The 15,037-nt window shown below is 45.1% G+C and overlaps 1 protein-coding gene across 3 annotated transcripts in view; it reads right to left on the reverse strand.

Moving 5' to 3' along the window:
* Nucleotides 1–2,941: 2,941 nt before the first annotated feature.
* Nucleotides 2,942–15,037, reverse strand: part of MFSD6 (major facilitator superfamily domain containing 6) — a 103,214-nt gene continuing 91,118 nt past the window's right edge. For 2 of the 3 annotated variants that reach the window (XM_063932736.1, XM_063932737.1), the window contains exons 4-7: nt 13,588–13,749; nt 12,671–12,769; nt 7,126–7,406; nt 2,942–4,413 (exon numbers count right to left, since the gene is read on the reverse strand). In XM_063932736.1, the coding sequence (XP_063788806.1) occupies nt 4,219–4,413; nt 7,126–7,406; nt 12,671–12,769; nt 13,588–13,749 (737 nt within the window). In that variant the 3' untranslated portion in view covers nt 2,942–4,218. Of the gene's footprint in view, nt 4,414–5,928; nt 5,949–7,125; nt 7,407–12,670; nt 12,770–13,587; nt 13,750–15,037 lie in introns of all 3 variants that reach the window. The other variant, XM_063932738.1, reaches the window with a different exon arrangement.

The following is a 15,037-nucleotide window of genomic DNA, read 5'->3' on the forward strand; positions in this document are numbered from 1 at the left end:
GACGTCATGCGATGCAGGATAATTAGATCTCACCATCTGCCCAAGAATGAGGACACCCAGGGGGAATGACAACCCAAGGCCCATATCTGCTCAGTTGTGTCTGAGTCGCACGCTGCTTAACCAGATCCCATATTAGGGGCAAGGAACAGACTGCAGGAGGCAGCACAGTGGCAGCAATCAGCTCTCCTGCACCTATAAATACGCAATACCACCTTCACGCACTGTTTTTTTGAATGAACAAAATGTGTTGGCTATTTATTTTAGGTCTCAAAGTCTTGCTTCAAAAACCCTCATTTGACCAACATGGCGGAGCCTGTACTTTGCCTCCTGTGCGCAGACGTTACCAACAAAGGACAACCAGCAGGCAAAGCTATAGACAATGTATTTATTTTCTTGAAAAAGCCACTTTGGATACTTTGTGTTTTTCCGCAAATGGGTACAGAACATACAGTATATGTACATTTAATAAATACATTCCAGATCACAAAGGACACTTCTTTACTAAAGCAGCTTCAGGTTTCTTGTATAAGAAATAAATCAAGTAATCCAAGGCCAACAATCAGATGATGTAATAACTTATTCATAACCTTTACTTTCAATAAACTCTTCTCATAAAATATCATAAGAATGGCAATTAACGAGCGCACTGCGGATTAAGGCTTTCATTAGCGGGGCGAATGTCACAAAAGTAGGCATGACAAATATTGGACATAAGCAGATACGTTCAAGATGATGTCTAAAGGGGTCATGAACATGAAATGGGTTACCATGGGTGATGGCATATTGTCACGCCACGTGGTAAGATAGTGGGCATCACAAAGCTTTATAGTTTCATTTACGATTGCGCAGATCAACGCGCTCACCTACGCCGCAGCACGACTGTGCTCAGACGCAGAATGCATTGTTGCATCAATTACACTAAATGGCAGGAACAGACAACAGCTGCTCATCCTAAGGCAGCGGGCAGTCCTCCGAGTTCAGCTACTGCCAACTGTCACATGCCCATACACCCGAAAGATTTATCGTCTAGTCTGGCTGGTTGGAACGAAAATCTGACAATGGATGAGAGCAAATGACAGTTGACCATTTAAATGGTCACCCGTCATTTCCTCCCATTCATGTAATTTGCTCCCATCCATTACCAGATTTTCATTCCAACTAGCCAGATTGGAGAGATAAATCTTTATGTGTACGGGCAGCTTTACAGAACACAGATTCGTGGCAAAGGTCAGGATGACATGGAGGAATGCGACAGCCATGTATAAAGGGGGTAGGAAATAACATTAGGCGTTAATGAGATGAAATCGCGACCACGAAGCAGACGTGATCAAATGACGCGTGCATACTTCAGTGTCCCGTGCCCCCAATAGCATATCTATATATTAAAATAAAGTGCTGGGAAAAAAACATGTTAATACCCCGAGGTCAGAGGGTTTCTCAAGGCCGCGCAAGGTGGCCGGAAGTGTAGCGGCAGGCGGGACCTGGGCCGTGAGAAGAGCAATGGCAGTCAGCTGCAGAGAAGCAACGCGTTTCTCCGGATTGAGGAAAAGAATTCTGGCAGCACCTGGAGCAACAGCTACCGTATAAGGTCATGCCTCTGTCGGCAAAATCATAACCCTCGACATAGAGAGGCAAGGTATAACCCTGACCCTATGTGGAACCAACACTCCATCCACTATACCTTAGTAGTAGGTGTAAGGACAATTCTCCTCATTCCCAATGTATAACATGAGAGACCAGCCTCTGAACTCAGCTGCTAAAAAGAATAAAAACCTACCTAAATAATTCAGCAAACAAAAATATATATATATATTATTTTTTTTGTACAGTAAGAAAACTGTGTAATGATTATCTCAGACGCTGAAGGATAATAAGTTAATGTACTTTAACATTAAGGGGGGGATTTATCAAAGCTCAGAGAGAAATTGTGAGAGATAAAGTACCAGCCAATCAGCTCCTGTCATTTTTCAAACACTGGGGCAGATGATAAGTGCAAGGTGATAATGCACCAGCCAATCACCTCCTGTCAATTTACATATTAGAGCTGATTGGCTGGTGCATTATCACCTTGCACTTATCACTGCTTTATCACTTCTCCAGGCTTAATACATCTGCCCTACTGTCTGTAAAATCTAAGGCAGAAGCTGATTGGCTGTACTTTATCTCTCACAATTTTATCGCTCTTCGAGGTTTGATAAATACCCCCATACGTGTTTTTCCCGCAAATGCTCTGGAACCGAAAGCTGCGGGTATTTCCCAACATATTCTATAACAAAAATAAAACCATTCAGACTTCAGTTAAATTACAGTCACAACAGAGTTGGTTGTGAGAGGGAAGGTGGGCACGAGGCCCAGGCATGTATGTATACAGGGCAGCTGGTAATATCAACGCACAGTATATTAGAAGTCACCGAGAAGCCCTGGGAAGAAGCTCAAGGGCCAAGTACTTCATAGAGGTCCCATAAATATAATATACGTAATAATCTAGACTAGAGGGATGCATTAAACCATCTCATAGCCAATTTATCCAAATTAATGGTGAAGTGACAAAGTTATACTAACAGATTATAATCAATGACCTTAGCACTCACTATTTATACAGATATGGTCAGGACTTTCAGCCCTATTTACTAAGCCTTGGAGAAAGATAAAGTGGATGGAGATAGAGTACCAGCCAATCAGCTCCTAAACTGCCACGTTACAGACTGTGTTTGAAAAATGACAGGAGCTGATTGGTTGGTACTTTATCACTCTCCACTTTATAAATCTTATACCCCTTTTCCACCTACGAGCACGGGTCGTATCGGAGCCTGACACGGGTGCTACCCGGCTGCGGCCCGTGCTCAACCCCCTTTCCCACTACACTCACCAACCCAGCATATTGCGGGGTTGGCGACGCTGCTAGCGGCAGGGGCGGCGCTGGGAGATCACATGATCTCCCAGCGCCGCCCTTCCATACAGTGTAAACGGGAGCCGTGTCGCATCGACACGGCTTCCGTTTGTTTACACTACAACCCTACCCGGAACATTCTGTGTCCTACTCCGGTATTTACCCGGGTAGGATTCACGGGTCACTTGATCCAGGATTTTGCGGGGGGACCCTTTTCCACTTGCAAAAAACACGGGTAAATGCGCGCCCCCCGTGCATTTACCCGTGTTTTTTGAGCTAGTGGAAAAGGGGTATTAGTAAATAGACCTCTCTGTGAATTATAAGAGTATGCTTTTTTAGAATGTTGGGAAAACTTTAGCTACCTAAAGTCACGAAGACACATTCAGGGCCTAGATGATACAATGCATCACCTCGACGTTTTAACAAAGAATGGGGGGCATCCAATTAGGTGTAAGCAGCTTGCGGGGAAGGGAGGCTTGTTAGTTGACGCTGCGTCATCGTGTAAACGCCGGCAGAGGCACCCACACTCGCCCCACCTCACGGCACCTTCAAGTGAGGGACTGGTACTTTTGCTCGCAGACCAGGTTTTGAATTGATCTTGGCAATTTACATTACTAGCTATGAGGAGTTTGGGGAGGAGGGGGGAAGGGGGGTATGTTTCCTTCATTCATTTGTTTAGTTCACATTTCCACGAAGCCCGAAAGACATATACAGTGTTTAAAAGCATATTTCCTCCATCCTGTAAGAACACAATATAAATAGGACACATATAGAAACTATCTATAGTATTATTGGACCAGTGGCAATGTCTGCTGAAGTATACGCTACATACACTTCCCCGACTAGGCTTGTAGTTAAAGCTTCTGCAAAGTATTGAACCCAAAACTATAGAAAAGGCACCAAACTCAAACTTTCTCTCAATGAAAATGATATTGAAGGTAAAAGGTGCATATCTGAGTACCAGATAAAGTACGAGTGTTCGTATATTGTGTAATCAAACGTATCTAGATCACTCAGCTGTAACCGCACTGTATATGACCTATGCAGGAAGTATATATACACAAAGATAAAGAGACGGCCTCAGAACTGTACAGTTCCCAATAGATGTTGATGGTGTAATGTTGGTTCACCGGGCTCAGCCGCTTTGTCTTCCATCTTGAAACTATTCTTTTTGGAAATGTATCTTCAGATTTACAGATGCCAAAAGCAAAAAATTCTACATGCTACTTAAAAACAGCTGTATATAAAACAAGATGTGTGAATGAAAACATAAAATCCCTCTGATGTCAGGCATTTTCCAGTGTAGGACCAGGTTTCCAGCAACTGAGCTATTGCCCCGTATCTTCTGGTGGAGAGGAGGAGCGCAGTGAATTCTCCTCTGAGAGGACAACGTCCGCTGGCTGGGTTGGGTCGCTCGGACTGAGATCTGTAGGACCGCTGTGCTCCTGAATATCAGGCGTTACCCCAGCTGTTTGCGCAGTCTCTCCTTCGCTCTTTAATGCATTGCTACTTTCATTATTTTCCTGGAAGAACAACAGAATGGAGCGTAAAAATACATCGTTGTTGAGCTTTGCTTTCTTGCCGCCATAAATATAGGATATCGACGTGACACAGACATTAATGACATATCCATAGAACTGACCCATGCAAGTTGTAATACTAAAGAAACGATATTACACAAAGCCCATCTATATATGGTATCTGGGACTAGGAGTCTTCAGATGATTTAGACAGAAATGGGTTATGTTTAAATGGAATGGTGGCTCAAATGCACAGTGGTTAGCACTGGGTTTGATTCAGACCAGGGCCTTCTCATTTGGCCAGGTTTCCTCCTATACCCCAAACTTATACTGGTAAGTTAATAAGCTTCTGACAATGAAACCTGGATTGTGCCTTGTAAGGAGGATAGAGTGTAGAGTGTAAGCTCCACTGGTGCAGGAACGGATGTGGATGGCTTAAATGGTCATTGTAAAGCTCTGTTACATGCAGGGCTGAAAGAGAAAAAGCCTGGAGTGTAGACATGAGTGTGAGGGGCGTTGGGCGTACAGAAGTGTAGACATGAGTGTGAGGGGCGTACAGAAGTGTAGACATGAGTGTGAGGGGTGTTGGGCGTACAAAAGTGTAGACATGAGTGTGAGGGGCGTTGGGCGTACAGAAGTGTAGACATGAGTGTGAGGGGCGTTGGGCGTACAGAAGTGTAGACATGAGTGTGAGGGGCGTTGGGCGTACAGAAGTGTAGACATGAGTGTGAGGGGCGTTGGGCGTACAGAAGTGTAGACATGAGTGTGAGGGGCGTTGGGCGTACAGAAGTGTAGACATAAGTGTGAGGGGCGTTGGGCGTACAGAGGTGTAGACATGACTGTGAGGGGCGTTGGGCGTACAGAGGTGTAGACATGAGTGTGAGGGGCGTTGGGTGTACAGAAGTGCAGACATGAGTGTGAGGGGCGTTGGGCGTACAGAAGTGTAGACGTGTGAGGGGCCTTGGGCGTACAGAAGTGTAGACATGAGTGTGAGGGGTGTTGGGCGTACAGAAGTGTAGACATGAGTGTGAGAGGCGTTGGGCGTACAGAAGTGTAGACATGAGTGTGAGGGGCGTTGGGCGTACAGAAGTGTAGACGTGAGTGTGAGGGGCGTTGGGCGTACAGAGGTGTAGACATGAGTGTGAGGGGTGTTGGGCGTACAGAGGTGTAGACATGAGTGTGAGGGGCGTTGGGCATACAGAACGTGCACATGAGTGTGAGGGGAATCATATGTACTTTTTATTTATTTAAGCTGGTGGGGACAGATGAGGTGTGAGGTATACAGCACCTCAGCTGGAACCAAGACTTATAACTGTACATTTGGAAACATTACTTGTACAGTCTCTTATATTGTGCTATACAGCTGTGCCCGTGTTAAGGAAGCGTTGGAGAGAAAATCTCCATATTACATATAAACGTCGTGAGTCCACGCAGCCCCTTTATATAGGATACTTTCCAATTCTCCCCAAATGATGCAGAGACGGATCACAACAAAGCAGGAACGTGGGTACAACTTACCTTTATTTTCTGTTTCCCAACTGTCATTCCAAAGCAGCAATGGAAAAAGAAAACTTAATACACCTCTCTACACATGAAACCAAACACAGCATAAGATCAATGGTTCAGCTGTAGGGAGAGGGTTTGATGTTTATACACAGAGGACCGGATTCTGGGCCGCACGTAATGTGATCTACAGACAACGGAATTCTAATGGAGCTATATGCTCTAGGTGCGACCGCATGCCAGCTTGTGTGCAGCCCAGAATGGGCCATACAGACTCTACAATAACTAGTGCACATCCTACATGACGTTTCTGGTTATAACATAAAGCTGGGCGCGAGCTGGACGCAATATACAGTAATAGGAAAAGAGGAAAGAAATATTTAGATTCAAGCTACTAACACATGAAATATATTACAGCAAATATCTTTATCATGTCTGAGGACAACTCGTCATTGTGTAACTAGTAATTTGGGTTGGAAACCTCATGTATCAAAGACAGCAAAAATAAATCCAATGAGATCTGTATAAAACAACTTGCCCAATATAATAAAAGGCAAACGCTGTCCCTCAACTCTGCCTGGGGAATGCAAGTGTTTTGAGCACCAGCGGCCACTAGATGGCGCCGGACGGAGCAATTAGAGTGCTGCTCCATTCAGGCACGCAACGCCGCCTACGCTGACATTACTGGTATGTTGTTCCGTCATTTTGACGGGCTGGTAACTAATTAATAATATAAAAGCCTCACGGGTCTGCGCAGACATTCTTAGTACATAGAGCACTTTCAATCATGATTGCTGGACACCGGGAGCCTCGACAAACCATGTTACACTGCAGGGAGGGCAGATTTACAGTTGGGAGGGGGTTGTCCTAGCTTAATGCTAAATTCCAGTGTAAATTAAGCTGCCCAGTATTTGTGTGCTGCATACAAAAGCAGCCAGTATTTACTCTGCATGCAAAATACTTATAAAATGCACTTTTCACCCCTCGCATTGCAACAGGGTTTGCCCCAGATCAAACTGCTCTGATTCAGGAGCTGCAGGTTATATCCCAGCACTGTCCTCGCCTATGGAAAGATGACATCCCATGCGTGTATAACTATGATTATTATATTATATGTAATGCTCTCATTGCACCAGCATGGGATGATCCAGCCAGACCCAGCACAGTACGCACTAACCCCACCACTACGTTCCTAGTCCTGAAGCACCGTACCTGCAAGGGCTGGCTCTCGGAGAGCTGGCTGGTGTTGGAAACAGACAACATTTCCTTGACTTGATAAAAGACGTAAGCGAGAGAGACCCAAGGCGAGGAGGTTATCCCCCAAGCGGGCCGGTTGACATCCTCCTGCTCCTCCTGATGTTTGGTCTTCTTCGGTGGAAACTTGGCTGGAGTAGAAGGCATGATGTTCTCAGAGTGCTGCGGTACCAGGTCGATAGTGGCTATGGGAACGGGGCTGGAGGGAACAGGGATTCTCTCTGCCAGCATGGATTCATCTGCAAGAAATAATACACCGGTGGAAGTGGACTGCAAAATCAGTAGGTGCACGGTCGTCAGGAACCCACTCGCCCACCTCTGAGACATCACAAGGAACATTGGGGCAGATGTATTAACCTGGAGACGGCATAAGGAAGTGATAAAGCAGTGATAAGTGCAAGGTGATAAAGGCACCAGCCAATCAGCTCCTACCTGTCAATTTACATATGGGAGCTGATTGGCTGGTGCGTTTATCACCTTGCACTTATCACCGGTTTATCACTTCCTTATGCCGTCTCCGGGTTAATACATCTGCCCCTGTAATTGTAATGATGTCTATTGATAAAGATTCACATTAAACTGCTCTGTGCATTAAGTCACCCTGTACGACGGGAACAGAGGGCAATGCCACAACGAAGACAGCGCTAGACTGCTCTCATGTAATGGGACCCTGCATTAGATGACAAGGAGGTCTTGCACACAGGACCCCCAATATACAGACCTGGTACAGGGAACGTATAAAAGGCTGCAATGGAACTGAGCTAAGAAAAAAAAAACCTATTGTGGAATCTTCTCATACACGCATCACATCTGAGAGGTTAGAACCTCCTAAACCCCGGATGCCACAAATGTCTTCCAGATATTATATTGGAGAAAGAGACTTGTTTTTTTCTCTCTTTGTGACAATGCGATGTTCTGACAAAGGCTGGATTGTGTTACGGAACTCATGCATCCTGTTGTAACAGGTCAGATACACAAGAGTGCGGAGGGACAGGTACACAAGCACACGCATTTCATTGCCCTGCACTCTGTCGGGAAGAACTACACCCGGGGACACGTGTAATAAAGTTAATAACTTTGTGACTTTAAGGGTATCACATGATTTCCATATATTGCTGTGCAAAATGCCTCCAGCCACTATTACCAAGTCCCGGTGTTTTAATTCAATCTCTTTACAATGATGTGTTAGTGTAACCGTCACACTTTACAAATTAACACAGATATTTGTTTGCCCTTTCCACCATCCGGTCACACATGAGAGAGCTGTAAATGAATGCGGACAGACTTAGGGCACAAGATAAGGAGAACACAACTGTGCCGCTAAAAACATTTGTTCTGTTTGGACTTCTCCCTAATTATACCCCAACCACATCACAGGGCGCAAGGACAAATCATGCGCAAATATGATTCCGCTCATCTCCAGCCACCATCACCTCACTGATTTGGCTGCATCCAATTTGTACTTACAGGATAATCATTTAATATGCATGCAAGTGTGTCTTCCCTTATGACAATGCGGTAAGCCAAATCTCCTTGTGGTTGCAGACATGGTGTCTATTCATCCTTTACCCGTATCCAGATAATTATTGGAGACAGTGGGGTTCCTCTCCTAAAGGGGCTGCAGATGAGGAGCCCTTGGGTCACGCAGATAATGTATTTTCATAGCGCAGATCCACAGTGGTGCAGAACAGTGAGGACACAGACAGCTTATTGTACAGATGATAAACATGAAATAAGGAAGTGACTGACATGTAAGATCATCAGCCTACACCACACTAGTGTTCACTCTAGGCTGTTTTAGCAGGGCGCCGCGCCTTGCCCGTTTTTTAGAAGGCATAAACCGCCCTGCCCCTTTTGCGGCGCCCTGCTAGAACAGCCTAGAGTGAGCACTAGTGTGGTGTAGGCTGATGATCTTACATGTCAGTCACTTCCTTATTTCATGTTTATCATCTGTACAATAAGCTGTCTGTGTCCTCACTGTTCTGCACCACTGTGGATCTGCGCTATGAAAATACATTATCTGCGTGACCCGAGAGCTCCTCATCTGCAGCCCCCTTAGGAGAGGAACCCCACTGTCTCCAATAATTATCTGGATACGGGTAAAGGATGGATAGACACCATGGCTGCAACCACAAGGAGATTTGGCTAACCGCATTGTCATAAGGGAAGAGAACAGCTGCCCGTTTCCTGCCCTCCCAGCGTGTAAAGATGCTGTGCACATGCGCGCGGCATCCATTCGCGCACTGGGAGAGAGCTGGGGGAAGCCCAGCACCGACGGAGGTGCTGGGCACGCCCCCAACAGTGACGTCGATGGCCACAGACGCCCTCTATAGCAGCGTCTGTGGGCCGCACCGCCCACTAAAATGACGGGGCGTGGCCGCGCCATGCGCGCGCCAATGTGCCCCCGAACTCCGGTGCCCTGCCCCTTCATCATCCTAGAAGGAACACTACCACACTGATACGAGGAGGTGCTGTAAACTGATATGGGCACTAAAGTTACAGATTAGTGCACAGTGTGCAAAGTTACAGAGTAGTGCAGTGTATAAAGTTAGTTTAGTGCACAGTGTATAAAGTTACAGATTAGTGCAGTGTGTAAAGTTACAGAGTAGTGCACAGTGTGTAAAGTTACAGATTAGTGCACAGTGTGTAAAGTTACAGATTAGTGCACAGTGTGTAAAGTTACAGATTAGTGCACAGTGTGTAAAATTACAGATTAGTGCAGTGTGTAAAGTTACAGATCAGCGCACAGTGGGGGTAATTCCAAGTTGATCGCAGCAGGAAATTTTTTAGCAGTTGGGCAAAACCATGTGCACTGCAGGGGGGGCAGATGTAACATGTGCAGAGAGAGTTGGGTTTGGGTGGGTTATATTGTTTCTGTGCAGGGTAAATACTGGCTGCTTTATTTTTACACTGCAAATTAGATTGCAGATTAAACACACCACACCCAAATCTAACTCTCTCTGCACATGTTAAATCTGCCTCCCCTGCAGTGCACATGGTTTTGCCCAACTGCTAACAAAATTCCTGCTGAGATCAATTTGGAATTACCCCCAGTGTGTAAAGTTACAGATTAGTGCAGTGTGTAAAGTTACAGATTAGTGCAGTGTGTAAAGTTACAGATTAGCGCACAGTGTGTAAAGTTACAGATTAGTGCAGTGTGTAAAGTTGCAGATTAGTGCAGTGTGTAAAGTTGCAGATTAGTGCAGTGTGTAAAGTTACAGATTAGCGCACAGTGTGTAAAGTTACAGATTAGCGCACAGTATATAAAGTTACAGATTAATGCACAGTGTATAAAGTTACATATTAGTGCACAGTGTGTAAAGTTACAGATTAGTGCACAGTGTGTAAAATTGCATATTAGTGCAGTGTGTAAAGTTGCAGATTAGCGCACAGTGTCTAAAGTTACAGATTAGCGCAGTGTGTAAAGTTACAGTTTAGCACACAGTGTATAAAGTTACAGGTTAGCACAGTGTATAAAGTTACAGATTAGTGCACAGTATATAAAGTTACAGATTAGTGCACAGTGTATAACGTTACAGATTACTGCACAGTGTATAAAGTTACAGATTAGTGCAGTGTGTAAAGTTGTAGATTAGTGCAGTGTGTAAAGTTGCAGATTAGCGTACAGTGTGTAAAACTGCAGATTAGCGCACAGTGTATAAAGTTGCAGATTAGTGCACAGTGTATAAAGTTACAGTTTAGTGCACAGTGTATAAAGTTACAGATGTATGAAGTTACTGATTAGTGCACAGTGTATAACGTTACAGATTAGTGCACAGTGTATAAAGTTACAGATTAGTGCACAGTGTATAACGTTACAGATTAGTGCACAGTGTATAACGTTACAGATTAGCGCACAGTGTATAAAGTTAGATTAGTGCACAGTGTATAAAGTTACAGATTAGTGCACAGTGTATAAAGTTACAGATTAGTGCACAGCGTATAACGTTACAGATTAGTGCACAGTGTATAAAGTTACAGTATAGTGCACAGTGTATAACGTTACAGATTAGTGCAGTGTGTAAAGTTGTAGATTAGTGCAGTGTGTAAAGTTGCAGATTAGCGTACAGTGTGTAAAACTGCAGATTAGCGCACAGTGTATAAAGTTGCAGATTAGTGCACAGTGTATAAAGTTACAGATTAGTGCACAGTGTATAAAGTTACAGTTTAGTGCACAGTGTATAAAGTTACAGTTTAGTGCACAGTGTATAAAGTTACAGATGTATGAAGTTACTGATTAGTGCACAGTGTATAACGTTACAGATTAGTGCACAGTGTATAAAGTTACAGATTAGTGCACAGTGTATAAAGTTACAGATTAGTGCACAGTGTATAAAGTTACAGTTTAGTGCACAGTGTATAACGTTACAGATTAGTGCACAGTGTATAAAGTTACAGTATAGTGCACAGTGTATAACGTTACAGATTAGTGCACAGTGTATAAAGTTACAGTATAGTGCACAGTGTATAACGTTACAGATTAGTGCACAGTGTATAACGTTACAGATTAGTGCACAGTGTATAACGTTAGATTAGTGCAGTGTGTAAAATTGCAGATTAGTGCACAGTGTATAAAGTTAGATTAGTGCACAGTGTATAACGTTACAGATTAGTGCAGTGTATAAAGTTACAGATTAGTGCACAGTGTATAACGTTACAGATTAGTGCACAGTGTATAACGTTACAGATTAGTGCACAGTGTATAAAGTTACAGATTAGTGCACAGTGTATAACGTTACAGATTAGTGCACAGTGTATAACGTTACAGATTAGTGCACAGTGTATAGTTACAGATTAGTGCATAGTGTATAACGTTACAGATTACTGCAGTGTATAACGTTACAGATTAGTGCACAGTGTATAACGTTACAGATTAGTGCACAGTGTATAACGTTACAGATTAGTGCAGTGTATAACGTTACAGATGTATGAAGTTACTGATTAGTGCAGTGTATAACGTTACAGATTAGTGCACAGTGTATAACGTTACAGATGTATAAAGTTACTGATTAGTGCACAGTGTATAACGTTACGGATTAGTGTACAGTGTATAACGTTACAGATTAGTGCACAGTGTATAAAGTTACAGATTAGTGCACAGTGTATAACGTTACAAATTAGTGCAGTGTATAACGTTACAGATTAGTGCACAGTGTATAACGTTACAGATTAGTGCAGTGTATAACGTTACAGATTAGTGCAGTGTATAACGTTACAGATTAGTGCAGAGTGTATAACGTTACAGATTAGTGTACAGTGTATAATGTTACAGATTAGTGCACAGTGTATAAAGTTACAGATCAGTGCACAGTGTATAAAGTTACAGATCAGTGCACAGTGTATAAAGTTACAGATTAGTACACAGTGTGTAATGTTACAGATTAGTGCACAGTGTATAAAGTTACAGATTAGTGCAGTGTATAACGTTACAGATTAGTGCACAGTGTATAACGTTACAGATTAGTGCACAGTGTAAAGCAGTGTCTTATGTTCCGTATTGTACCTTCTTTCTTGTGAGACACGGCCACCCACTGAATCAGGGCAAAGAGAAGGAGGATGACCAGAGATGCCATGCCGATACCTCTGAATGTTTCCGCAGCACCTGGAACACACACACAACCAATAGGGGATAAACATCCATGCAGACCACAGATGGGATGAATGCAGAACTACAATGCCATTCCAATCACTGGCAGCTGATCACCCCCTGCAGGGGGCAGGGGGTGATCACCACATTTTACTTGGCAGGAGGGTAAATCTTGGTGCAGTTTTATAAAGGTGACCCAAACCCCCGTGTTCATCCGTGGTCCTGCTCCACCAGAAAACTCACTCCCGACCTCCCACAGGATGGAACCCGACCCCCCACAGGATGGAACCCGACCTCCCACAGGATGGAACCCGACCTCCCACAGGATGGAACCCGACCTCCCACAGGATGGAACCAGACCTCCCACAGGATGGAACCTGACCCCCAGAGAAGGAGATGGGCAAGCAGGCACTGGGGCCCACCTGGGATTTCCCGACGTCACCATGGGACAGTCCAAACCTGGGGAAGGGGAATTTTATAGGATTGCAGATATGGCAAATACGTATAGTAACATGCCCAGACAGCCTGGCAATCTATAACGGAACCTGCCCGGGGAAAGTTCTGCATTTTCCCAGAATTTGCTGCCAATAGAACAGTGTATTTCTTGCTTTATTTCTATTGAAAGAATAAACATGAATAGATAAATGTGAATGGTGCTTTCTATAAGGCTTATCTGGAACAATGCAGTGTAGAAACTTAGCTTAGTGGCACAAACCCAAATGTCTCATTTATAGACCACTCGCTAAACACTTTCTAGCTGTAGGGGATGCTTAGATATTCGAACTTTGACGTATCCCATTTACTCCTCCAGAGAAGTGTGTATTGTGTCTTACCAAAGAAGTTGACCAAGACGCCGCCAATCATGGCTCCACAGCCTCTACCAAGCCCCAGATGGAGGCCCTGCAGGATGCCCTGCGCCGAAGTACGTAAGGATGGCGGAACCGCGGCACTGAGATACGAGATGCACGCCGCCCATATGGCTGCATGGGTCACCCCTGTAAAGAACACACAGAGACATTATGGTCTGCAGAAGATCACCACGTTAAGGACGAGCGTGACTGCACCAGGGTTACACTTCATTTTAGCTCTTTGGATACACTTTACACACTACGTGAAAGGAAGAGATCTCAAAACTTATCAGAGGATTCACAAGGGAAGTAAAAAGAGGACTATGGGCACTAAGGTTCTACTTAGAAGAATTTGCCATCCTTTTGAACGCATGCTGGGGGCGGTATCTGGACTCCAGGTCGACAACAAAAAGGTCGACACACCTTATGTTGCCGCCAATTTGTCGACACACCTTAGCACGGCATGGACAAAAGGTCGACAGGAGCAAGGTCGACATGGAAAAAGGTCGACATGAGTTTTTCACGATTTTTTTCTTTTTTGGAACCTTTTCATACTTAACGATCCACGTGGACTACGATTGGAACGGTAATCTGTGCCGAGCGAAGCGAAGGCACCATGCCCGAAGCATGGCGAGCGCAGCGAGCCATGCGAGGGAACGCGGTGCACTAATTGGGGTTCCCGGTCATTCTACGAAGAAAACGACACCAAAAAAACATAAAAAAACTCATGTCGATCTTTTTCCATGTCGACCTTTTGCCCATGTTGACCTAAGGCGTGTCGACCAATTGGCGTCGACCTAAGGTGTGTCGACCTTTTTGTTGTCGACCTGGAGTCCCAGACCCGCTGGGGGCCACCCATCGCAGGGCGGGGCCACCCATCGCAGGACAAGGCCACCCAGCATGCTATCCACCAGTCCCCCTTGAGATCACGCTGAAATTGCGGTCGCACCGCAATTTCAGTGTGATCGCTAAAAATAGGGTAGCCTCCTGCCGGCGCAGCCCGGCTACGACCACGGGAGGCCCGCCACCATCTTTGTGATAGCAGCGGCTGCGTGTGACGTCATGCAGCCAGTCCCGATCACGCCCATGCCACGCATCCTGTTCGACTGGCGCCGCCCACCGCAACGCTCCTTCTCCGCCTAGGTAACGGAGCGTTGCCGCCCCCCTCCCACCCCACGACCGCCTCTGCCTGATTGACAGGCAGCAGCCTTCGCATCTACTGCGGGGCGCCCGCAGAAAATGCGGGTGCATGCGCAGGACGGGCCCAGCGAATGCGCCCGCATCCTCTTTGTATTTTTTGCGGTCGGATCGCGTTTTGCGAGCCAACCTGAATGAGGGCCTATATCCTGATTTTACGACCTTCCCACTGTGCAACATAACCCACCACATGCAGAATATGAAACACTTCTGTTACTGAGAAATAATACAACAGTAG

The sequence above is a fragment of the Pseudophryne corroboree genome, chromosome 7 (assembly GCF_028390025.1).
Source record: "Pseudophryne corroboree isolate aPseCor3 chromosome 7, aPseCor3.hap2, whole genome shotgun sequence".
Taxonomy (NCBI): domain Eukaryota; kingdom Metazoa; phylum Chordata; class Amphibia; order Anura; family Myobatrachidae; genus Pseudophryne; species Pseudophryne corroboree.